Genomic DNA, 27139 nt, shown 5'->3' with positions numbered 1-27139 from the left:
GTTTTTCTTGCTGGTTGTTGGCCCATCGAATTTCTATCTATTATCTCATTTTATATTACTATTATGTACTCCTCTTTTTCATTATGTCATAGCAAGTGCTTATCTTGTATGCGGTCAGTCATTATTTAATAACGTGCTGCTGTTATAAATGGAAAGAAACTTCAGTTGGCATACTAAGTAGGCTAAATTAGTCTGTAATTTGCTTGATAGGTTTTAATTACAACTTTATTAATAGGTTCAATTATTTGCACAGCCTTATTAGAAATTACAATATTGTCATTTTCTTTTTTTTTAAACCAATGTTTTGTTAAATCAGAATTAAAATATTAAATGCTCAATGCTGTACCAATTTTAAACATTGAAACTTTTTTGTTTCGTTTTTGTCTACCTACCCTTGCCTTATTTTATTGAAGATGTGAGGCCGAAATTTGTAATAGAACCAAACAACGTAATTAGTTAGGACAAAATGATTGAAAATTACCAAACTGCAGGTTCACTATCCAGCAGACCCCAAGAAGAAATCGCGTAATTAAAACATATTCTGATGTAATTTTATAATAATAAAATAGCTCAGATTTTCTGCCCATTTCGTATCATACCAATGAAACTCTGCCGAAATAGATGACAGGTAGGTCTACGAACATCGATCGCCTGCGGTCTATGATTCACTGTGACATAAGTGGTGAAATACATGTCGATTTCCGTCATATAAACTCTTTTATGAAAAGGCAAACGTACAACAGAATTCAGTGACAATAAACTTAAATTGTTCCGTTTTCATCTTTCAAACGCCCTTCTTTGTTTTCCGACGCTTTGACGAAGTGATGACAAGCCAGGTCGAACAATTCGTCAAAACCTCCTGCAAAATGACCGGTATCGCGTTTCACAAGTTTGGACAAAGGCCACAACAATTTAGGCAATTAAATCGATTCTATTGAACATTCAGTCAGCCCGTCGGCCGCCCATCAGAAGGACAAAAGGTGTTACGTGCCTGCGTAAAGTTCCCTCACCCTGCGGCCTTTTCGCAATTGATTAATACGCAATAATTGATTCTTCCGACATGCGTCGACAACCTAGTGTCTCCCAGAACGTAACAAAATCTGCCTTTGAGCTCTGGAATTCTCCAGATCTCATGAACAAGCAGGCAATCATCAGTGAAGCATGAAAAAATTATGTAATCACATATTGAATCGAATTTGTTTACAAAAGAAACCAACACGACACCTCTAAATTTGCCACTTGTGACCTTATTAATTTTTGTCTGAACTACTTTGTTTTAGAACATTTGAATCTAAGAAAAATCCAAACACACATGTTCCAACCAGCTTGAAAATTAAAACCAGCATTCAGCAAGACATTAAACAAAATATATGAAAACAAGATTAAAACTTTATTTATTTTTTAAGTCTGCACTTTACATACAACAGTGCAGTGTGAAATTGCCCTTTTTCAGCAAAACTGAAAGGTTATAAATTTTATTAAATTGTATAAACACAGAAACCATCGCCACATTTTTACATTCATCTCGCATTTTAGAAATCATGAAGGTGGGGTGAAAAGGTCTATTCACCTTTTTTAAAAGATAGTTATTGTCTATTGTTTTCATCGATCCGGATTTCGTAAACGCTCATCATCAGGTTGAAGGAGGTACAAATACGACGTGAATTTAAGTTTGTAAACCCCGCTTTTTGACAAGTTGTCAATCTTGACTTTAGGTTTTGAGAGGATGTTTCTAAGTGAACAAGCTCTTCTAAAAGCTGCTCTAAAACCTTCTCGTTTAAGAGTTTTACTTACTTTTTCTGATAGTTCCCCAATAGCAACGAAAATCTAATGATTCATTTTTGGTGGAGTGGCTGAGTCCGATTGTCTCTACTTTTAAAGTTTTCTTTATTATTTTTAAAATCAACTTATCGATAAATAATTCTTGATATCTATTTTTTTAGCCAAAGTTTTAATTGTTTGTTATTATTTTTTATACTGGAGTTAGTGAGTTTCAACATACGGTATATGAGCCAAATGAATCCAGCAGATTTTCGGATCCTTGGGTGAGCACGATCTGTTGGTCTCATGATGTCTCTAGTTGTGGGTTTTCTACGTCCATTTCAATTAGGTTATTTATTATGGACAGTTTACAAACTTTATTGTATTGATTGAGATATTAAAATATAGCACGAAACAGCAGACAATTTTTTCTTTTTTAAACGAGGGTTCCCAACAGCAGAGGTCATAGGGTGGTCCCCAGGGTGCGGATGGTTTTGAAAAAAGCCCATTTGTAAGTTTGTTGGGTTCGAATGCAGGGCCGCTGGATTCGAACCCGGGACCTTTACCTTACAGTGATGAGCGCCGTGTCAACGCCTAAACCGTTACGGCCACCGAAGCCCCAAGCAGAGAAATTAAAACGAGATTTAAAGCACACTTGTCTAAATAATCGACATAATTTTCTGAAAATAAAGTCCATAATTTAAATTTAAATACAACCGTATTACACAATTTCGACAAAGGGAGGGATTAGATCGGTTTGAAAATTTGAAATAAAAAATTAAAAATTAAACATGGAAATAAAAGAATAAATAATATAATAAATTTTGATTTATCTCCTATTTTAGACGTGTTTGAGATCGGTTTGATGAATTTGAAATAAAAAATGTAAAATTATACATGGAAATAAGAGAATAAATAATATAATAAATTTTAATTTATCTCCTATTTTAGACGTGTACCTAAATGATATTTGACATTCAAATTAATCGTTAATTAAAATTATTTTAATAGTGTATTTATTAGAATAATATTTAGTTATGCCGACGACAGAGGTAGTTCCACTTTTACAAATCATGTTGACAGACGTGTTTGTAGCTCCTTCAAACTGATGAAGGGCGTTTAACGCTCGAAATCCGTATCGTTGAAATTAACAAGAACTTTTTTTAAAGGTTAAACTTGCATATTTTGTTTTCATATTTGATTGTGATCGTCGACTATTAAATATAATATTTTTGAAAAATTTAGATCTATAATTTTCAAAAACAAGTTTCTTTTAGCGCAAAAACCTTTCGTTTTACATGGTAGACAAGTTTATTTTATTTTAATTTTATTTATTGAATTAACAACAATGATGAAAAATAATTTATCTATTATCGTTTGTAGTATTTTGATACTTTAATTGTTGTTTTTATATGCTTTTTATTTATTATCAAGGACATATGTACCTGAAAAAGAAATTATAAACTAACTCAGTAATTAGAAATATTGTGAACTATCAATTCGACTATGGTTATATGTTTTTTCGTATTAGGCCCTGATGAAGTTAACAAATTAAACGAAAGCTTGCCATGAAGTTGGGAGTTATCACAAATACAAATGCAATTTTTGTGAGTATTGCAAAAAATGTCAAACTTCTAGATGGTTCAAAGTATTTTCCTGTACATCTGAAGTAATACAGTTGTAGCATGTCTACAGCATGTAGCTGATGATTTTTTAACAGCACGTTAGCGAAAATAATCAATAACGGCCGTTCCGGTGTACGTATGACGACACGCCGCGTTATAAAAACAGGAGTTTTGTTATATTATTTTTGGACGATGAAAGGCTCACCTTCATTGTTAGAGGCTGTGTCCGACATGAGGGCTGGCGTCGATCTGGCAGCCCGCGTGCCCGTGCGATCGCATTTGTTCGATTTGTTAAAAGGACAAACATCGATACGGCAGAAAAAACAGCCGCGATACGATCGTAAACAATGGCTAAGATAAAGTTTTCCCTTTGAGCAAGTTGTCGTTTTCATTCCGTTTATGACTTTTTATAACGCCGGATTTTATTGTTGACCTAGTCTAAGATTCGTGGAGAAAAATATGACAATGTTCGCCTACAAACAAAGTATTTCAGTCCAACGACGGACTTTTCTATTAATGTTTTTATTTATTTCCATAACATTACGGTTCTAAACTACTTATAGAAGATCAATGTGGTTTGAATATATGCAATGACATGTTGCTACACAAATAGTTAGCAAAACTACATTTTACACTAGTTGAAAATGTTTTCGAAAAACGCAGCTATACTATGTCGTTCTTACTTCTTCCTCCAGGTGCAGTTTTGAATTAAAAAAATAAATATTTCCGATCGTTTATTGAAAGAAGAACATTCTTCACGGGTCTGCAACGAAGATAAATTTTTCGTTGGGAAAGTAGTCATTTTCATTAAGTTTCGTAATTTTTATGACGCTATATTGTATTTTGGCCCAACCGATGTTTGGTCTCTGCCTTGCTCACAAATCTAGCAAATATTAATTATGAAATCGTTAATTTTATTTTTAAAATGTATATATGCCCTGATATTTTTATTTCTTCTAGATATTATAAAAATAGAGTTTGCTTAGAGAAACTTTGGTTGCTTTATGTATTTCTTTGTCTAGACAACATTTTGGTTTAGGATGGTTACTTATCTACTAGATCTTTTAATTAATATCCTATGTTATAAGTTGATTTGTAATTTGGTCGGCCCAGTGCCAACTGGAGCGATGCGATATTGATGCCACATGAAGCGATCTTTAATCGCCCGATACGACTTTTATCGGCTCAACAATCTCGTGCCACTGGAGAGAGCGATATTACGGGAAGACCCTCCTTTGATGTTACAAAAAATGATAGAAGATTCAACAATATTGTGACTACTGAAAACTTCGTGTTACTACCGCTAAATCAAACATTATGATATTTACAAACAATATACGTAATTTACGACCAAGCGAAAGATGGAAATTTAAGAATAAAAGTTTAAAAATCGTTGAAAATATAAATTTTTGGGAGCCTCATTGACAATTAAATTTCAAAATTTCACGATACGTTTGATGGAAAAAAATAAAACCAGCAAAATTAGGTTTTATTAGAACTTGGCTTGTTACGCAGCGCGAATTGGAGGGTATAAAGAATATATAATTTTAGAAAAATTAGAATTTACATTGAACGAATTAGAATTTAGATACAATTTAAAAATTGTTAAAGACTGGGGTTACGGTCTGGTTGAAAAGAGAACAGGAACTCGAAATCCTCGTGGATTTTCACAGATTTAGTTTCGAATATATTTGACAGACGGACTCAAGTCCATTGTTATTATGTTGATCTCTATTGTTAGTAGTGAACCTTTTTTCGCGGTTATAATCATGAGTTCTTCAGAGGAGGATGTGATTATTGCTTACTGGTGCGTTAAATCAGCGGAAATAAAAAACGAGAAAATATTGGGTACACCAATGTAATGTTAATAATATTTTCAGCTCAGCTTTTCTGCTATTTTCTTCCATGTTACGCTTGTTAAAATTAGATCTTGAATAACATTTCAACGAAAATTTTCCGTTAACATGGGTTCTATTTAACCATTTTGTCAAAAGAAAAACTCCTGTTGAGCCGACATCATTCACGAGCGATTTGACAGCTGTGTCCCCCCAACCGATTCGCCGGCGATAATTATCGGCGTGGCATCGTACTCGCGCTGGTGTGCACTGGTTTAGTTGTTTAAGCAAGGAGTACACGTAGTAAGCGGTACGGTGTCAATTGCATATCGCATCACTTGTCGTATCGCTTATTGCATCGCTCCAGTGAGCACCGCGCCTCAGAGGCGTGTGTGACAGACGTACTGAAGAATAACGGTACATTGCAAGCTCCAGTAACCCGAAGAGAACAGGAAAAAATCAGCAAATAGATTTGTTTAAATATTTAGCAATGATTATATTTTCCATAGCGTAAAGAAAAGAAGTAAGAAGAAAATCGTTTAAAACGAATTATAAGTTATAAGAGAAACTTTAGCTTGTATTTATTTTTTGTTAGTCGTCATTTAAAAAATTATAGTTCTACTGCTATAAAAACTTGTAATTAACATTTTCCAATTACGGGAAGACAGTTTAATGAAGAAATTCTTCATAAGTGAGCAACTTTGGCATCGAAATTCGACCAGTTCGTGACCACCCGATTTTACACTTTAGCTTAAACGTAAAACAAAATATTAAGGATGTGATTAAGGCCGTTTTTGAAAGGAGGCTAATTTATAACAGCGTATTTGAAAGGTTGTCGAGGACTTGAAAAAGCCTGACGATTCCTTGATGACATCAAAATCGGCTGTTCATTAGCGCCAGTAATTACGAACGTAACGCAAGTAATTACCTAAACGCTTTATAACATTTACGACTAAAATGTTGTATTAAACGTAATTATTAAAAATATTTTTATCCAGCTATTAAAATCCAGATAAATTATAAAAAGCGTTGTATCCCATGCTTCTTAAGAAAATCATTCCAAGAGCAATGTCGAGAATCGAACCCGAGACCTCCCATCATTCTCGCCTCCATTTAACAAAAGGTTCAGTTTTGATAGAATGAATTATATTTAAAGATTCTTTAAGGCAATATGTGGTTAAATGCGCTATATAACTGGCAGTAATAGGTAATTAAGGAAAAGGAATCTTTCTTTTGTTGTAAATAATTGTAAGCAATTTTTTTTTTTGCTTTTGATTTATAAATTTTTCAATCAAGGTCATCTTGAAATTCCAAATAGGGGGACGAACCTTAAGATTTCCTTTTAAATTTCTATATTTGTAAGCTGTAGTAACTGTTTGTAAATAAATGGTTTACTTACACACTTCATTTCAAATATTTTTGAAAACATCATTTCCCTTTGTGCTTTGAAACGTGGCCATGTCATTTTTATGTGCTTTAATTCATCGGAAACAGTACATAGGTCACAGTTGGGATTGTCTCTTTTATTTATTTTGTGCAAATACAAACCACAGATTCCATGTTTGTTCCGCAATCATTGATGGGAGAGCAATTCTTTAATATATTCAATTCACCAAAATTTATTTATGTAAGGGTTAATAGAAAATAAAACCTTCCTACTTAACTACATTTAGGGAAGATTGCCATTCGGGCCTGATTTTGTGGAAATTAGATTTGATATCAAAGAGGGGAATTGTATATATTCATGAATGTCATCTAGAAGAGGTTGTTTGCAAGGCTATCAACAATTTCTTTCTGCCTACTATACCGATATGGCCCCTAATCTAATAAAACACAATTTTTATGTGCTTATAATTTTCCAATAGGCTAACTTTTTCAATGATTAAACTCACTATTTTTCGTCGTGACACTGACTTTTTTATCTCAACATAAAACTTTAATTAATTGAATTTTTCAATGATATTAGTTTTGGGTACAGTTAGGGGTTGAAATTCTTGATGCTTTCCAAAGCGCTTTTTGATTCTGTAATAATGCGAAGACTAACCGTAGTTAGATTTTCCTCCATGGCGAATTCAATGGCTATGAGGATACCCAAAAGTTCTGTTGAGAAAATGCTAATTAAGGCTGTAAGTTTGAATTTTCAGAGAATATTCAATATTGTGGAATCTAACTTTTCTTTCTTGTGTATGACATATATAATCTAGTGAATAAATTGGTATGTTATACGATTTAGAAACTTCACGAATCTCTATTCTAGTGTCTTTGTATATATAAGAGGAAGGGGGTTTTCTTTGTACACCAATACCTAAACGTGAGTAGTTTGATATTCAAAATAGATAGTTTTTCGTAAATTTTACTTTGAGATTTAAGCCAAATGGAAATGATTTTTGCACTGTCATGAAAAAAAATCATTTTAATACCTGTAATATGAAAAAGACAACCGTTGCGTTCAGAAGGAGCAGTTTATTGTGAAATATTTCCCCATCAGGCCAACAAAACCAATTTTGGGGTCAAGTCCTCCTTAAGATATTCCTCGCGATACTGTCGACTGTATCGTACAAAATCCACTACTCATTCTTTGTCAATTTTATCAAAAACACATTTTTGACTTGTAAATTAAGATAGCAGCCAAATAAAATTTTTAAAAATCTGAATTTTTTTTTTTTTGTCGCAAATATTGAAGTGAAGATATCCAGTAATCCATAAGTACGTTGTCTTGTACTTACGTACTTCGAAGCTTTCTTATAAATCAAGTCCTTTCTTAAATCTTGACTAAACGTGGCAAAAGTTTACGAACTAAAAATCCGAAATGAGTACTAATTGATTCACGATTATCATATATTTTGAATATTTCATATTATTAACACTTCGCTCGGGGGCGTCGGTGGCCGCAACGGTTTAGGCGTTGACACGGCGCTCATCACTGTAAGGTAAAGGTCCCGGGTTCGAATCCAGCGGCCCTGCATTCGAACCCGACATAATTACAAATGGGCTTTTTTCAAAAACACCGGCACCCCGAGGGTTGATATAACCTCTGCTGTTGCGAACTCTCGTAAAATAAAAATTTATATAAAAAAAAAAAAAAAAAAAAAACACGTCGCAGATAGTATAACTGTAAAATTCGTCTTAGACTACAGATATACTATCAATAATGAAATAAGTCGACTAAGCGACCAATTTTACATCCACGTCAATAAATATTGATTAGTGGTTAAATTATCTCCGGTAAGAACCCCAATTTGTCAGAACAGTATTAATTTCGGGGAGGTGATTTGCGCTATGATACGTTCAAAAACCCGTTCACAAATTCGTAACTAGTGTTGTCAATTAATCTCTCGCGAGACGTCGAGTTGGTAAATGGGAATGTTCATTAGGGGCCAATTCATCTCAGGGGAGGAGGCAAATTTTGTTTTCTATCCAAAAATTTCCCTCCTATCCGAAAAAGATTACTTTTCGAACGGTCACGATTTTCAAAAGTGGGCTCGGTCGTGATTTTTCACCTCGAGAAAGTTTAAATTTATCAAATTAGATTCGACCTTTCGCTACGAAACAAAGTGTATGACTAAAGGTACAATAAAAACGCACACTTGAATGCTACTGTTTCTGTCTGGGAAATTGTTATATTTTAGGTGCTTTCACTGGCCAAATATAGTCGCAGGAGAGAAAAACAAAATGAGCATAACAACACTTAGCTAAATTGAATTTTTAGTAAACAATTTTATCTCTAACACAGAAATATAAAAAAACAACTATTGTCCATAAGTGCCAAACGTTTCCAACGAACGTTAGCTTACTTAATGTAATAAGAATAATAAAGAAACGATGAAAACTTTGTTTTAGGTTTTAAGTTGACAGCAGTTAATAGATGTCAAATAAACATCCAAAAAGAAATTATAAAATAAAATTTAAAACCGTGATTTTTGAATTAGTACCACAGTAAATCCACATATCCATTTTGTTATACTTTTTAAGGTAAATGGATAAACTCTCCCCCTCATCAATTAAATTACTTAAAAATTAAACTCTTTAATATATAATAAATCATAAGATTTCTTCATCTTACGAGTTTTTCACGGCTTGCTTCGATTTTTGGCAACTCCGTTTTGGATAATAAGAGAGAGATGATAATGATTATGAACGCTTTATTTATCAATCACACAAGATTTGGTCTCACGGACCATTCTTCCATCTAATGTGAAATACAATGGTTACTACGTTTTTAACATTAAAACTTCTAATGTACAAAACATTAATCACTTCGAATAACCTGATTTTTGTGGTCAATATGTTAGACATATTCGTTTTACATTGAACTATATATGTATTTACTTCAAATTGCCTATTGAAATAGATATTCTACTTGACAGAATAACTGAGAAATTAAAAAGTAAATTACTAATATGATAAGTAAACAAAAATATTTTTTCAATACAGTTCAGTACAAATCGTGAATTATAAAGTCAATATAAATCTAGAAATAAAACTTCTAATCACTAAATAGTAATATAAAAACCAAAAACAACAAAAGAAGTTAAATTCAAGACAGTGAATTTTTAGCATTTATCATAACTTTGATAAGAGGTAATTTTTAAGACTATTCTGGAAATCTTTGGTATTTATACATTTATGTGTATAGGGATTCTCGAAAATGTTATTGCACCTTTTAGTGAGTGAGTGAGTGAGTGAGTGTGTGTGTGTGAGAGAAAGAGAGAGTGAGAGTGAGAGAGAGAAGAAAGAGGTAGAGGGGGTGCGAAGTGTCATCATTCTTTATGTCAAATGCAGCCGGCTCCAAAACTCGAGGATCCTTAAAGTTTTCCATTTCGTAGATTTTCAAAACATCGAGTGGGGTTAATTGTTACTATTAAATAATTGTTTACACCCTAAAAAATATTCGAAATTTTATCTAGACGTTCAAAGAATGAAATAAACAACGTCAAATAAAATTATATAATATTAGCATCAGTTTAATTAGGCGTAATCACGCTTTGTCGATCAAAATTCCAAGGACTGGGGATCGGTTGGATCAATGTAATTTTTATTATTTACAAATAATTTATTAATGCTCTTGCCAAGATTCAACTCCCTACATCTATATTTTTATTAAATTCACAGATTATTGTCAATGCATTATCTTTATAGATAACATAAAGAAACAAAAATATACCAATTAATAAAGAAATCTTTTAAACATATGAATTTCTACTACAATTATCTAATTGCCACCAGTAACTGCTGGCCGACTTAATCCTTAACAATCATAAATGTCTCTATTAAAAAATAACAGCCGTTTTGTCGATTGGTCCGCCTAATCACGCTTTGTCCTTCTGCACTTTACATTCATAAAAACAGATGTGTTATATGTACAAATAATATAGCAGTAGCAGTGCATTACTGGTCCGCCCAGGAACGCTTTGGCGATCTGAATTGAAAAAATACGAAAACATTGGGAGAAAAGAAGAAAAGGGAGAAAAATTCATAAATGTATCTCACAAAGTAACATGAATTTATTGACTGTTGATCTGCTTAATCCCGCTTCGATTTGAATTTTTAAAACATAATAAGCAACAAAGAATGGAATTTTTAAACGTACTAGCAAAAAAGGGCAGTTTAATGTCTATTGGTCTACTTTGCAGTTCCAAAAAAGGTTAACAGCTTACAGGTCTCATTACGCCAGATTCTGATGTCATGACGTTTTATGACATCATGGTTTGGTTAAGCCTATGAGAATCAAAAATAGATAACCTATAAATGTGTGGTGGTTAGTGACCGTTAATCGATAATTATTCAGAAATCGTGAGATGCGGTCTGGTGTGACGTGGGCACTCTCAACACGACACGCAAGAATGGCACAATTACACAGAAGACAAACACTTTGAGCACTGAAGATGATCTCAATAAAGATCGAAACGTTGGCACGAGAAAGAAAATGTTTTTCTGAAACCTACATCACTCCAGACCACATCTCACAATTTCTGAATAAATAACCTATAAATTTCAGACTATTCATGAACATACTGAATCATATACTGACAATGAAACTATTTTTTAGTTAACCAATTTTTTGCAAGCACGAAAATCTGTATTTTTCTATGAGCTAAAGTTGTATGCTACGTTGCTTTTATGCTCAATCAATTTTATGGTTGAATTAACATACATATGGGGTAATGATCCACAGTAGTCCCGAGGATTTTTAAATCCTTTTGTAAGAAATTCTTTTAACCTTGTCGACAGATTGAAGTTTTTAATTTGAAGTGTTTTTCCAGAATAAGGTCACCTCATACTTTAGTTAACTTAGTTGTGCAAAAATAGCCCGTATGATCGATGCTTTCGAAACACGGCTGTAATGCGCCGATCGTTATTCATTATTCCTTCAATTCATGGTACTCACATTAGTGTAACGTTATTGCTCCCAAGGTGAAGGAGCTACAGCAGTCCCTTATTAGTGTCAACTTGAAAGTTAAGCCTGACATGATTTGCAAGAAGAACCAAACTTACTTTCTCTTTATAACTTATCCCATTAATGAGTTTTTGCGAGGATTAACATACTCTCCCTGTATTGTATAGACTGAAATAATCTTGCTATTATCCTACTATCTTGGATCATCCGTAAGTAAGAAATAATTAATCAGAAATCATCTGTTCATTTCACAGTTTTGCTGAAAACAAAATCTAACTTTCAACTTCATTTACAAAGCACCTTTCTCTTAGTCGTAATAACCCATAGGTATAAAGTTCAACGTCAGGAATATAAGCAGGGAGAGGCATAATGTACACTACTTTCGTTTCTACGCATTTCGCCCTTGTCGAGCAAAGATGGTCACAAAGTTGTCTTATTGTTGCATTGCGAAATCACAAATATTAGTTCTTTGTTAACGTCAATTAACATAAAAAATAGTTCAATACAAGTTTTACACAACATTTGCAAACATTTTACCAATAAATATTATAAAAGGTCATTTGGACAGAATTTCGAAATCTGAGGTTATGAAGCAATAAATCTTAAGGTCACAGATTGGCGGTGATTTTGTGTATGTTCAGCGTTTCCAAAAATGTCTTATTGGCCGCAAAGACGTTGTCAGGGTTATAAGCAGGGAGAGGCAACATGGCTCTTTCCATTACCGCAAATTCCACCTATAGCAAACAAGAACGATCTGCAGGATTGTCTTATTGCAGTGTTGTTTTATTTTCGTTGGGATTTAGCTTTTAAAACTACAAAATCTATCTAGTTGTTGAATACAAACCACAGAGGAAACAAATTTTACGTTTAACACCATTTCACCGTAAATTTTTGGAGGCTTTATGTAGAAGCCTGTTGTCCAAAATCATGCTTTTCACCGTATCATCATTTAGAGATAAAGATCGACATAATGAAGTCTCGTCTTGAGGACTTTTTTTTGTAACTTTTTGCCATCACTGCACTAATTTCTTTCTTTTAAGAGCATACGAATTCCTCTTTTTCAAAAATTTGTCCGAGAAGATCGCGAATCACGAGTTTTTCTTTGCGACATACTTGTTGCAATTTATAATAACAAAGGGAATTCGAGCTACATGGTTGAATCCCGAATTAGACTAGGTAAATAATGATTAAATTTAACAAGGGTTGCTATTTGATTAAAGATTCAATAATTATTTCATACACAACATAGTAAAATAGTCCATTCGAAGGTTTTCCTATTCCGAGTGTAATATCCGATAACGTTTTGTTTTATTTATTATTTTAGCATACCTAAACTGTTTTCTGGTTTACTTCCCTCCAATTAATTTATCTTTTTTATAATAAAATTAAATGTGAGTTATTTAGTGACCAGTTGATCAATAATTTGTTGAAGTGGTGAGGAGTGGTCAGGAATGAAGTATTTTAGAAAATGAAAAAGGTGTTTTTCTAAAATATGCAAAATAAGTTTACTTTTTTGAGATAATAATATGTTTCGGTCACACTTGAATCTTCTGAAACCGCCCTTGAGAACAATGACATCTCGGTAAATAAGGCTTGTTTACAATGCAAGTACAAATCTGATAATCTGATAGAACCGAGGTGAAATTTATTATAGAACGCAAACGTATCACTTTTCCCGTTTGAATTATTTAAAAAAATAGTTCTCCTTGGCGCATTGAATATTTCAAACAGACAATATCGCGGCAAATCGATGCTTTTTTTTGTCGACCTAGAGAGCTGGTACAATTATAGAACTTCATTCCGGATGTATGAGTTGAGCTAGTTTGAAACAAGGACGGACCCCGGCAATAATTCCTTCAATAAAACAACCCGAGGGCCGAGGGGGGGAAATTTGCTACGGGACAGACGTGTGTCAATTACATTCCTTCCTATATTCGCCGGGGGATGACCTACTATATTCCCCTATTGCTGATATCTCAAAAAAAAGTTTCGTTTCCATTTGCAATAGTAGCACATAGTTCATAGGTTCGTAGATTAAACAGGGATTTTTGAATATACCTGTACTAAGATGGCTCATATAAAAATTTAGTTGTATATTGATTAATGGCAAACTCTTAAAATTAGTGATGTGTCGATTTAAGCGGGGTTTTCTAGGACTTGTTAAATCCAAGGTTTTCTAGCTGATTGACTGACCAAGCGGATCAAAACTACTTAAAATAATAAAAAAAAGAGACAATTTATTTACAATGAAAACAATGATCATTTGGAGATCGTGAGATGCGGTCTGGTGGACGTAGGTTTTAAAAAAACATTTTCTTTATCGCGCCATCGTTTCGATCTTTATTGAGAACATCTTCAGGGCTCAAAAAAGTGTTTGTTTTCTGTGTAGATGTGTCATTCTTGTGTGTCAATAATAACGCATAATGTATTTAAGCAACGCCATAATGTTGTGGAGTTTGGGGGGAGGAGTCTATGGCAAGCCTCAAAAACTTGTTCTGCACAGCCTTCCCGCCTAGAAATATTATTTCTGCGTGCGAGACTCCGACTCCAGGAGGTGCACGCATACAGGAGCATCGGCCTGACTTTCTTGTAGGGTTAGGAAGTGAAGTAGAGTCCAAGGAGAAGTAGAAAACCATAACATCAGCGTAAAGAGCCATTTTAACAGACTTTGGACACGGTATTCTGTCGAAATATAGGGCGAACAGGAAGGGTCCAACGATAGTGCCTTGAGGAACACCGCCAGGGTCTCTCCGTTGGGCAAGAGATTATCGGCAATGAACTTAGAATTGTTAGGATAAAAGATAAAAAAGTACTACTTTTTATTATGAAGGAACTGTTCCTTAATACAGTTCCTTCATAATAAAAAGTAGTACTTTTTTATCTTTTATCCTAACAATTCTAAGTTCATTGCCGATAATCTCTACATCGTACTGACTATTTCATTGTGCCATAGTGTCAAAGGCCGTAAGTATTTATGATGTGAAAAAGTGAATTTATACACTGCAAAATATACAATGCATTGTATAAATTCATTTTTCCACAGGGTATAAAGAGACGTCTATACTTCAGGGGCTTATTCTAGATGTCAAATGGGACTAGAAAATCCCTATTGTCCATAGTCTGATTCTCAATTGTATTAGAGATATTTCACATTTCGTGTTACTACAGCCTTTCACTTTTTCTCATAGCCTCCGTATCTCATAAAATATTAATCCTACTGTAAATCCGATTATGTAAAATGCATTAAAAATCCTATAAAATTTATTTTTTATTATAACTTTAAGCACACAAAGCTCAATAATCAGTTAGTACATAAACTTTTTCGAGTTTCCAATAATTTTGTATAAGATTTAGGATAGATTTTCTTGGTTCTGTTTTTTATCTTTTATCCTAACAATTCTAAGTTCACTGCCGATAATCTCTACATCGTACTGACTATTTCATTGTGCCATAGTGTCAAAGGCCTATTGTATGTACCTAACCTGCCTAGCTAGATAGGTACATAGTTATGGCCTAATACCAATCTGCTCTTGCAGCATAATGATGCTAATTTCAATTAAGCATAACAAGTTCAAATACCTTGCACTCAGAGATATGTAGGCTGGTTTTAAATCAGTATAATCTATGAGTTTTTCCAGTGATATAAAGAGTATTCTTTTAATATATCAAAAAATATTATACCAAGTATAAATGTTATTGAACTTTTTGTTCGCATTCACTATTTGCATAATATAATCGTATCAATTGTACAATATTCCTCTATTTAATAGCTTTTCTTTTTTTCCCGCATCATTATGCTTGAGATTGTCCTAATAAACAAGAACGATCAACAAGTCCGTTCTAATTTAGAATCAACAACTTTCAATAAATAAAAGATTGCGATTACCTCGTAAAAAAATTTAAATATAGAAAGAATCTCGGTATTTTAAACCTCTAGAACCCTGTATAAATATATTATAAAACTGGGTTTGAACATGACAAAACATTACGAAATCCAATTTTATTGCTTGTTTTCTTAGTAAAATTTCAAAGGAGCGTCGTCATCTTAAAAAATTGGCAAAATATGCTATTATATAAAGGTAGAGTTAATTAACGAATTTTTGTATTATTAGAGAAATTTAAATTATTCAATACCATATGAGTAATACAACATTCCGATTGAATAAATTCAATACGCACGATAAGATTGAACATTGGACGTTGTTTATAGTGTTTAAAATTGAATGAAAACAAACTAAGAAAAACTAACATGAAATTCAAACCCTTTGTTTGTAACAATTTGAGCAATCAACAAGTTTTGCTAATCATGTTAAACATGTTAAGGTGTGTCAAAGTAGAGAATTTTTGAGACACGGAAGCGCTATCTTGGAACAAGTCCACACCAGCACGGTCTGAAGTTTCATATTTCCTTAAAGAAACGTCCCGTTAAGAAAACTAACCAAAGAAAACCCATATCTGTCGGTCATTTTCCTAAATTATTTTCAAATAGACCGGACTATCAATGATATGGATAGGAACGACAGTTTAAATAAAGGATTCTGTGTAACAATACAGTTCCGTTGCGATAACGGAGAAAGCTATTATTAACATAACACTATGGTAACGCAGGAAAAGCTAAATTAGGGGCGAACTAGACCCAAACAAAATGCATTCTCCGGTATTATAAGTTCAACTCATTACGAACTTTGTAACATCCAACAACCGTCGATTATACTCCCCCAACTGGACGAGCAAAATATTTGAAGGAAATAGGGTCAGCATTACTGAATAGAAATAGATCCGTTTTCCTGGATAACGCAAGGCCTCTTATTTCATCTGTGACGTGGCAAAAATTGTTGTACTTGGCTTCACTTTCTATCTAGGCTTAGAAACAATTGTAAAGTTTAAAAATTGTCTGCGTCTGCATATGAAAAAATCTTTAAAAGAAATATTTCTGTTTCCAGCAAAAATGTAAAAACCGCGTTGGTTTACACCTTAGAGATATCTGATGAGGTATGGTTGAACTGCTATAGCTCAAATGAAAAATTATAACAATAATGGGGTGTATATTTTAATTAAAAACGAACACAATGAGCATAAAAAGCAGGATATTATCGTTTAAATTCTAAAAGAAAATTAAGAATAATTTTTCAATGAAAGCAGCACCCTTTAGAGCAGTTCGTTTAATAAAATAAGTTTAAACCAAATAAAAAAACTGGCAGTAAATCATACATACCTTTCTTGCCATTATCTGAATATAATATAAGGTTTATTAACGATAAACCGAACCTTTGAGGTACATGATGTAATTGGCCATGTTCTAAAGCTAATTAGGACGAAAAAAGCAAACCCGGCGATGCTCAAAAATTAAAATTTGATGGATTTTCCGATCAAAGAGTCTTGTCAGACGGTATAATAAACATCGCACCAAACCGATAAAATATTGAAAACTCATGAATCAGTGATTGGTCATCTTCTGGCAATAATTGGATAACGATTTGAAGGCAGAGCCGACAAAATGGCAAGGGTGGTGATTTCATTTATTTATTTTTTATGAAAACCAGAAAATCATTTGGGCATTAACTTAAATGCAGAAAATATCGGTTATCCTTCATTAAGTATTGATCAATTTCTGGAAATGATTAAACAAAGATTAAAGAAATACCAACTTGATTCAAACAGTAAAAATCGAAGAAAATTTGATGAAAAATAGACAAAAGCTATATTGGACGATGATATGATAAAAATATCATCTATGAATTATGTACAATGTTCTGGACATAATTATATAAAGACTTTGGCATAAATCAACGATAATGCATAATCGTTAAAACAGCTGCAATGTAACCGAAATCCCAATTTTAATCACCAACTTTTGACCAATTTTCTGAAAATAATTTGCCAATGACTAACCAAATCAACATAATGAAACCACGGAAAACTGATGGATTTTTTGCCATAAAAGTTCTATGGTGGTAATAAAATCAATCCAAATAAAATTAAAAACTGATAACCGATTGATTCATTGCTCCTATTCAGGAAATAGTCAAATATTTTAATTATATCCAGATAATGTTTGTGGGTTTTTATCGGGGGGTCAGTCTTTGTGATGAGAACGGTTGTTAATTATTGTGTTTATGGTTTTGTAATTTTAAATGTGTGGTGATTAGTGACCGTTAATCGATAATTATTCAGAAATCGTGAGATGCGGTCTGGTGTGATGTAGGTTTCAGAAAAACATTTTCTTTATCGTGCCAACGTTTCGATCTTTATTGAGATCATCTTCAGGGCCTGGGATTTACAAACATTGTTTACATTTAACAAATACATTTAGGATGTGGAAAAGTGAATTTATACAATGCAAAATATACAATGCATTGTATAAATTCATTTTTCCACAGGGTGTAAAGAGACGTCTATACTTCAGGGGCTTATTCTAGATGTCAAATGGGACTAGAAAATCCCTATTGTCCATAGTCTGATTCTCAATTGTATTAGAGATATTTCACATTTCGTGTTACTACAGCCTTTCACTTTTTCTCATAAGCCTCCGTATCTCATAAAATATTAATCCTACTGTAAATCTGATTATGTAAAATGCATTACAAATCCTATAAAATTTATTTTTTATTATAACTTTAAGCACACAAAGCTCAATAATCAGTTAGTACATAAACTTTTTCGAGTTTCCAATAATTTTGTATAAGATTTAGGATAGATTTTCTTGGTTCTGTAAGTACTGATAGATATGGCGCTTACAGAAAAGTTATCCCTACTAATGAGCTCTAAACGCATGTACTTAATCTCAAAGGTCATTTATCATCAGTGTAAAATTAAAGTTTAATTGCTAAAAATTTTGAAAATTTCATTTTTCGGTTACAAATTTAGATAACGGTTTAAAAATTTTGATATCAAGATTTTGAATGTTGTAAGTAATAAAAATGACTCTTTGGCATAATATTAAACATGAGTAAGTTACGCATAATGGATACCTATGTTGGGCGTTATGGGAAACGTTGGGAAAGGTTCAAGTAACACGAAAAGTGAAATATCTGGAATAAAATTGACAAAGTTTATAGTCAATATGGACTTTGTAGTCACATTTGACATGTAGACTAACATCCTGAAGTATTCACGTCTGTTCACGAGCACCCTTGATGTACGAATGTAATATTGTACATATAACGAAATTAAAATATAACATCATGCATACGAATTGTGTATTATAATTATGAATGAACGGAAATTATTTAACAATGCGCATATAAATCCTTTAATTAACATGCATAAAAGCAAATGGCGCTGTTGGAAAAGTATGAAAATATTCCACAGCACTACATTCAAAACCTCATAAAATCGATACCACGTCGAATCCAAGCGGTGATCACCACAATAGGAAGAAATACTCCGTACTGAATTGAATATTTTCTTCGTAGAAATGATGCATGATGGAGTGAGTGCGATGTTCAATCCTTTTTTAAGAAAGATAGTTCCTACTTACAGTAAGTTGTTTAAAACGATCCGGATTTCGAGCCCTTAGCTCATCATCAGGTTGAAAAATTTCTATAACCACGTCTCTCAACATGAATTGCAAAAGTGAACCCGCCGATAGTTTTCGCACGTTCAAATTGAGCGCCATTAAAAAATCAGCTTCTCTTTGGATCGTCGCATTGGCGGGCTATCGGCGGGTTCACTTTTGCAATTCATGTCGAGAGACGTGGTTGTAGAAATCCTTCTACCTGATGATGAGCTAAGGGCTCAAAATCCGGATTGGTGGAAAACAACTTACAGTGAGGAGGAACTATCTTATTTTCTTCATTGTTTCCGTAGCAACATTTTTGGTAAAAATGTTTTATTCAATTTAATGTTTTTTAGCTACATCTTGTATTTTTCTGATAATACATAATGTATCGGGCAGCTGTTAAGGAACCCTCGATGAAGATCAAGTTTGTGCAATCGTCCACAGCCTGCCCAAACCGTAACACCACCAAAGCTTCTCCGGAGTGAAAATGCGATTATATATCGCTCTCCTGTTCTTCTCCAAATCCTCTCTCTCTCTGCTGTCAAAAGACCTCAAACAAAACCTTGTCATCCGGAAATAACATTATAGTCCAATCTTACTCAGACCAATAGATGTGATTTCTTCCGAAACTTAACCGAGTTGTTCTGTGCCTTGTAAGAAGTTTTGGACCAGTAGCACGTTTTTTCGCACGCATTCTAGCTTCGGAAAGTCTTCGTTTTTTCACCTCAACAGCGGTAGAATGTAAATTAAAAAGTACATTAGGGAAGATGGTGATTCATGCCTTCTTGAGTAACCTCCTTGAGTATCTAGGTGCCAGTTGAAGACCCTTCTGGGAATGATAAGCACCCTGGCCACATACTCTTCACTTCATCCATCTTCCATGAATGCTACGATTCTAGCCGAATCTGTATCGCTTGAAACCATCAACCAAATTTGAAACTTAAAAAGAATACAATTTTAAAAAAATCAAATCACCGGAATTTTAGAAAGAAGTCCATTAGATTTCGCGGTACGATTGGCCAAATAACTTCTTTCAATTAATTAATCTATATATAAGGCACATACATAGGTACCTTAGATATAGATTAATTAATTAAAAGAAGTTATTTGGTCAATCGGACCACGAAATCTAATGGATTTAATAAGTAAAATTAAGTATATCTTCATTAAAGCTCTCCCTGCCCATTTCATTTGTCGTCGAGGATCGAACAGATTACACGACATTTGAAAAATGGCAAAAAGGAGAGAAAATTCAAAAGGTGGGGTTGAGATGGGAAATTGGTGTCCGAGTGGTCGAAGTCACGATAGCTCAAGCAGTACAGCTGAAGCGTATTTAGCCCAAGGTCATGGGTTCGAATCCCGCTCATCACTGGCTTTTTTATTTCAATCAATACCTTACATATAGATTAATTTAGAAAGAAGCTTGAAAGAAGAGATTGGCTATTCCAAGATTTATTTATAAAACCCATGCAGGTGGGAGATTGCATCTGTGTTTTATTTACGTCTAATCATTTAAATAAAACCAAATATTGTTGTAAGATAATCAATGGAGGATTGTCTAAGAAATAATTAAAAATATTAAGGGTGGCCACTTTTTTTTGCCTCTCAGTGTATGATGGTCAGTGATGTCATGTTTTGCTCAGAAGCAAGGAAACATAGACAACAAATCCTAACGATCACATACATTCAATAGGAAAGTAGTATATATAAGATGTTTCTGTTTAAAGAACGTCCATCAAAGACAGAACAGCTGTCAAATAAATCAGCATCTTTTGACAAGACGAAATTTATCTTTAACCTTTGTGTTGTTTGTTTTCCAGCAATCATCGCCGGGTTGAACTCGAACTGTGAAGGAGCTGAGCGTGTCGAGGGCCAGAGGTAATTCACGCTCCGATAAACAAAGGGTCCTCGCACGTATAAAAACGGCCGGAACTATGGGGGAGAAAAATCTTAAATAAATCTCGAGCACATCGCATTAACTCGTACTGGGCTGGTGAAGCCTGGAAAAAAAGAAACGCCCTCGACGAGTCAAAAACACTAACGTAGAAGGTAATTTTTTTTTATTTTAATCAATTCAGACGAATGTTTGAACAAAAATCAATTGTTGAATTATTCACAATTTTAACCATGCTGGAAGCGCTTTGAAACGAGGGGTTGGAAAACAAAACCAGAGGCCGTATATGTAACTATAGTTAATCGATGAGAGTGGCTGGAGTGAGGTGCACATGACCTATATAAAACGAAATAGGAATTAAGTGTCCCCTAAAACCTTTTAGAATATTAATATATATTTTATAAAGTAAAATATAAACAAATATTTACAATCCATTTAACAGGCATTATTTATACAATTAATTATTCTTTTTATCTTAGGTTTTTGGTTAAGATGAAAACAAGTGTCACTAGCGGGATTCGAACCCAAGACCTTCGGCTCAATACGCCGCTCCTTTAACCACTGAGCTATCGTGACGTAGATCCCCTCGGACACCAACTTCCCACACAAACCACCCTTTCACAATATGGCAAAAAGAGAGAAAATTAGAACGGTTGTAGGTTGATATAGGAAGTTGGTGTCCGAAGGGACAGAATCACCGTAGCCTCAAGCGGTTCGAATCCCGCTCATGACACTACTTTTTTCATGTCAACCAAGACCTTAGATAAAAAGTATAATTAATTGAAATAATTAATATGGTCAAGTAGAACCACTAAATAAATATGAATTAATTTATACATACAATTAAAATAACTGTACCACAGCATTGCTCTCTTGTCGTGTGAGGTACTGACATATAAACACTGGAGAAAAAAGACAGAACCACCAATCTAGGCAAACACGAATCGTCAGTCGAATCATTATGTCCTTTACCTTATTTTAATACACATTTTGAAAGGACTCGACTATATTATATACCAACGTACATCTCCAAAACATATGACTTGAATAAAATCACCCAAAAATAGCTAAGTGGTCTTTGTGCGAGATTTCCAGATGGACTCTTATTTATACCGACGGATCACTCCTAAGTGGACTCGAAGGTTTTGAATTTTATGATCCTGTACAGAACTACAGTAAAATGTTTCCACTCCCACAGTATTTATCTGCATACACACAGCCTGTTGCTGTAGGGGAACCTATGAAGTATGCGAGCAACAAACAATTCCAGAAAGTGGTCATATGTACAGATACCTTAATTGTGTGCAAAAACTTAACAGTTGTATATCGCGAACTACATAGTTTTTGAAATCCTTGAACTTGCAGCAATGATCAAGTTTAAAGGGCATAAAATAGTAATCACCTATATCAAAGTTCAGACAGGGTTCAAAGGGGAGGGGCCTGTACCCAGAAAAGATCTTCATGCTATATTATTGGGTTGTCCGGAAAATAATGCAGGATTTTAAGTTTTCATTAAAAAAAATCTATATAAAATATTCTGTTTACGTTTACAGGATTACTCATNGTATGGGAAATTATTTTGATTAAAGAACATTGCTTTAAAGTAACTAGTTTCTTTTTTTTTGTTTAATACCAAAATCCTGCATTATTTTCCGGACAACCCAATAAGATTTCAGCTGCGGATAGATTGGCAAATTACCTGCCAAATAACAAAAGGACAAGATACAAAATATGTTTCCGTTGGTAGCGCGTGAACCTTGGTTGACCAAAGAAATTAATATAACCAGGGCATTTTACAAACCAATAGTAAGGGATATCTCAAGGATTTAATACAATCCTGTCACCGAGCTGTGAAGATGCTGAACATATGATGATTTCGAAGACATCATGCACTGCAAGAAACATGCAAATGAACGCAGAAATTTGTTCGACAGACTATCAAATGCCAAAAGTTTCATTAGGAATATTAATGTAATTGTGTAAAGTGTATATTAGTATGATATTTAGTTTTTAGAAAATAATAATAAGTACGTAATAAGATGTAAAAATAATGACCGTATAAATATTTCGGAGTCAATAAAAAAAAATTCAGGTCGCCAAATATCTTTGATATCTCACGCTAAATTTACTAAATGCTTTATCTTTTTTATTTTTAACGAAAAACTCTTTTGTTAGGTATATCGTTTCAGCTTGTTGGAATTGTTTACTCGTATAGCTAGCTACAGGGTAAACATCTATTAAAGCAAAATTCAATTGATATATGAAAACGATTCACTTCTTTTAAATTTAACTTCGTAGTAATTCCTTACAATTAAAAAAAACCCTGCCTTGGAATAAACACGCCTGAGATAAGAATATCTTCTTTTATCACAGTCTTAATTATTACTTTTTTTAGCCAAAGACTAATTAACATCGCAATAATTAACTGGAATGACTATTAGAATATTCGTATTAAATAATTGACAATTTAGTCAGCACAGCGTGTTTATCAGTTCCATATGCTCGAATCAAATTATAAATAAAGAACGAACACGTTTGTGCTCATATTTTCTGGAGAAAATAGAATAAACTTACCGGCGGTACAAATGTTGCACGGCAATAGCAGGACCTAGCCAGAACAAAAACAGGAATTTATAAAAACAGGTAAATTGTTAGGTATCATGACAAAAATACCTTGTCGGAACATGGCCGCTTGCAAAATCGAATGTCAGACGTAGATGAACATAATTCGGTTATGGTACCATCACATAGATTGAATAAAAGTTTCGAACTGATTTTATCTTCCCTTTTATAACGACACAAATCCACATTCATTTTTTACAATAAGACAAGAGAAAGAAGCCTTGTAATAACCTACTTTATTGTCTGATTTTAACCGTCATTGGGCAATTTTTGAAAAATCGTAAGAGCTTAGATTGTATAATTTGGCAACTTTATAACCCTTAGCTTTCCATTTATTAATTTAGTTTTATGATTTTATTGTCCAGATTTTTCCTAAGTAGGAAAATACACTCGAAGAAAAAAAATAGGACATGTATTTATTTGTATATTTTCCATAATAACTAGATGTAAAGATTTATATTTGATTCCATTATATTTCGTGATCCGATTGACCAAATAACTTCATTCAATTAATTAATCTTTATGTAAGGTATTGGTTGAGAGCGGGATTCGAACCCACGACCGAATTCGAAAGGTCGGTTGAGATGGGAAGTTAGTGTCCGAGTGGATCGAAGTCACGATAGCTCAAGTAGTAGAGCAGCGGCGTATCTAGCCGAAGGTCGTGGGTTCGAATCCCGCTCGAGACACTAGCTTTCTCATTTCAACCAAAACCTTACATAAAGATTAATTAATTGAAAGAATTTATAGTTGAGTTGAAACGTAAACCTATTAGCAACTTTTTTTACCTTTATAGAGTGGTAGAAATGTTTACATTAAAAATAAAGAAAATCACTTCTTTCATCCTGTCCAGAGTCAACTAATCGAGTGAATTAATTAGTTTTCATATTGTTTTACTTGAAACAATACATTTGACTAAAAAACTTTTTCTTTTCTTAAAAGCATGGTTAAAGTCGAGATCTCGCCCGGGTAGATGCTTTGACTAACGACGGACGTAGCGACTGTTACATAACCCAAGACTTGGGTTTGCCGCATTCTACTATCCGCGATGGTCTAAGGTTTAGGACCACCGGAAGAGATGGAGGAGAAGATAGTGGTCGACCGCGACGTACTACGGCTAGTCGTGTCATATCGTCTTATTGCTATTACCGCACTCTCGTAACCGTCATTTAACGGCTTCCTTGATAGATTGTCAACTCCAAGCGGTCCGTAATGTAAGGATGAGGTCTTAAAAACGCATCAGAAAGCTTCTTTACACAGGTTCTTTACTACTGGAGTGAAAAGGCGACTATCGGCAAATCAGCATTTCGCTCAGACACTTGAACAAGCGTTCTCTTCATAGATGAGTGACAGTTCAGATCAGAAGGTGATCAGAAGACCGGGACCATGTGTGGAGAAGACATGGAAAACGCTTAATGTGCCATGCGTGAATCACCTTTTCAAAGACAGTCAGTTATGGTATGGCGTTGAAATGACATCCGTGCCCGTACCGAACTATCGCACAGTGCATCTTTGTGTGCACTAAGGTTCATTGAAGACAAGTTCGTGTTAATGCGTGACAATGCTCTACCTCATGTAGCTCGACTCGATGTAAGGATTACCACAATGAACTGGCCAGCACCATCTACTTCTATGATAGGACATGATAAAGAGACGGGTTAGACATCGTTCATCTCCTCAAAAAAGCGTTGAACAGATCTAAACCGCTCTTTTTGAAAAATGGGTTTCGTTTTAGAATTTACAAGACAAAATCCAATCGCTTATTATCAACAACTTAGGGTCCTCCGCGTTATTAAAAGGAAAACCTGGTAATAAATTGTTAGGTAAATAATAATCGATGAGTAAATGATTTCCGGTGTTTTGATGAATTTTATTCAAACCATCATAATTAGATCATTTTCATTAAAACTCATGAATTTCTGATCTTGTTTAATTTAGTTTACATTAAAGTAAGTATGTCGAAATTAATATAACAATAAAAATTCATATAGTTGAAATAAACAACAAAACGAGTGTCTATTTTCTTTTTTTTTTGTCTTTGAGTGTATATACACTGACAGGCAAAAAATTTCACCCACTTGTAGTATATATTACAAGTATTATATATTGTTAGCCCATTCTTCTCGAAGAGACCTTTCAAGATCGTGGAGTGTATCAGGAAGCGATGAACGTGAAAATTTCGTCGACATAGAAAGTGGCCGTCAAAACTCCAACACGAACAAAAACCAACTCTGCGCGACTCTCCATTGAAATTCCCGCCCACATCACTGAGCTACGTTGAAAAGGTTGGCTCTGGAAAAATTACATGCTTGGTACCTTTAATTTCGCCTTATCCGCACTCTTTCACGCCCATCTGGAGATCGTAGAGCAAATCTACTCATCTGTAAAAAGTACAGCAGACCAATCGTACAAGACCAATGGCTGTGTTCTCGAGCAAATGCAGCCCATGCAAGTCTGTGTTCAGGTCAATTCTGGTCCTCTTACGGGGCGAAAAGCCATCAGTCCATCCTGATTTAATCTTCTTCCAGCAGCGCGTACAGAATTTGGACACCTCGAACTTCCTTGAGCTGATGAATCGCTTCAACAACAGTAAGGTTCCGGTTTCGCGAAATTCTATCAAAAAAAGGTCACCCTGTGGTTCTGTTACCCTAGAACGTCCAGAATCGAGCTTTCGATGGTAGGACCCAGTTTCTCGAAAACGTCTAACGGCGTCTCGCAGAGTTTCGTAGGGAACTCCGATGGCAATAGCCGCATATCTGATGGAACGTCCATCATCAATAAGTGTCACACCACGCGCAACATCCTCAGCACTACGTGGCATTTTTAAGTTTAAAAATTGAAATTAAGAAAACAAAGATGAAAACTAAACAATTTATTGCTTCAGAATTCAAATGAGACTGAATAAACATATTATATTCCATAAAACGTAAACATTGAAAAATCCTTTATCTTGTTTTGGATTAAGGATTAAGTGTATTTACCTCTAATTGATATTCCCAATTTAAAATATAGCATAAACAAATATTGGTAAAAACAATGGGACAAATTAGGGGCAAAATTTTCTTTCTAATACGAAACTCGTTCGACTGAGAATATAAATTTTAAGAGAAAATAAACTCTTTTCCCTCTTATCCTTGTGAGCATATTTTCTACCGAGAGCCGTCATTAATAAATCCAACTGAGAATGACTAATTCTTCAAAACAACATCATCCCTCAAAGAAAGAACCTTTCGAAAATTACCCTTAACAGTACCAAAATTGCGACGTAAAGGGAGAAAAATATGTTTAGTGTAGACTCTCAGACAGAAAATAAAACGAGATTTTTCAATCGCTATTATTATGGACGTCGAATTAATAGTAACAGAGCCAGAGACTTCCTGTTTCCTGCGGGATGGAACGACTATTCGCATTGTTTATTCGCTTTTCTTTTATTAAACAAAAATTCGCCTAGAACTCACCAGGTCTGATTCCGTTGCACGCTGCACTCCCAAATCTGTAATGAAAAAG

General features: G+C 34.0%; 1 protein-coding gene across 2 annotated transcripts in view; it reads right to left on the bottom strand.

The window, feature by feature from the left end:
• Positions 1 to 23867, bottom strand: part of LOC106662194 (mucin-3A-like) — a 110635-nt gene extending 86768 nt beyond the window's left edge. Inside the window, exons 1-2 of one of the 2 annotated variants that reach the window (XM_024225008.1) lie at positions 23687 to 23867; positions 23588 to 23621 (exon numbers count right to left, since the gene is read on the bottom strand). In XM_024225008.1, coding sequence (XP_024080776.1) covers positions 23588 to 23621; positions 23687 to 23827 — 175 coding nt within the window. In that variant the 5' untranslated portion in view covers positions 23828 to 23867. Of the gene's footprint in view, positions 1 to 3591; positions 3635 to 23587; positions 23622 to 23686 lie in introns of those variants that run through there. The other variant, XM_024225009.1, reaches the window with a different exon arrangement.
• Positions 23868 to 27139: the final 3272 nt, after the last annotated feature.

This window comes from Cimex lectularius, unplaced genomic scaffold (assembly GCF_000648675.2).
Source record: "Cimex lectularius strain Harlan isolate CLEC.00 unplaced genomic scaffold, Clec_2.1 scaffold19, whole genome shotgun sequence".
Taxonomy (NCBI): domain Eukaryota; kingdom Metazoa; phylum Arthropoda; class Insecta; order Hemiptera; family Cimicidae; genus Cimex; species Cimex lectularius.
This window is presented reverse-complemented; position numbering and strand designations above follow the sequence as displayed.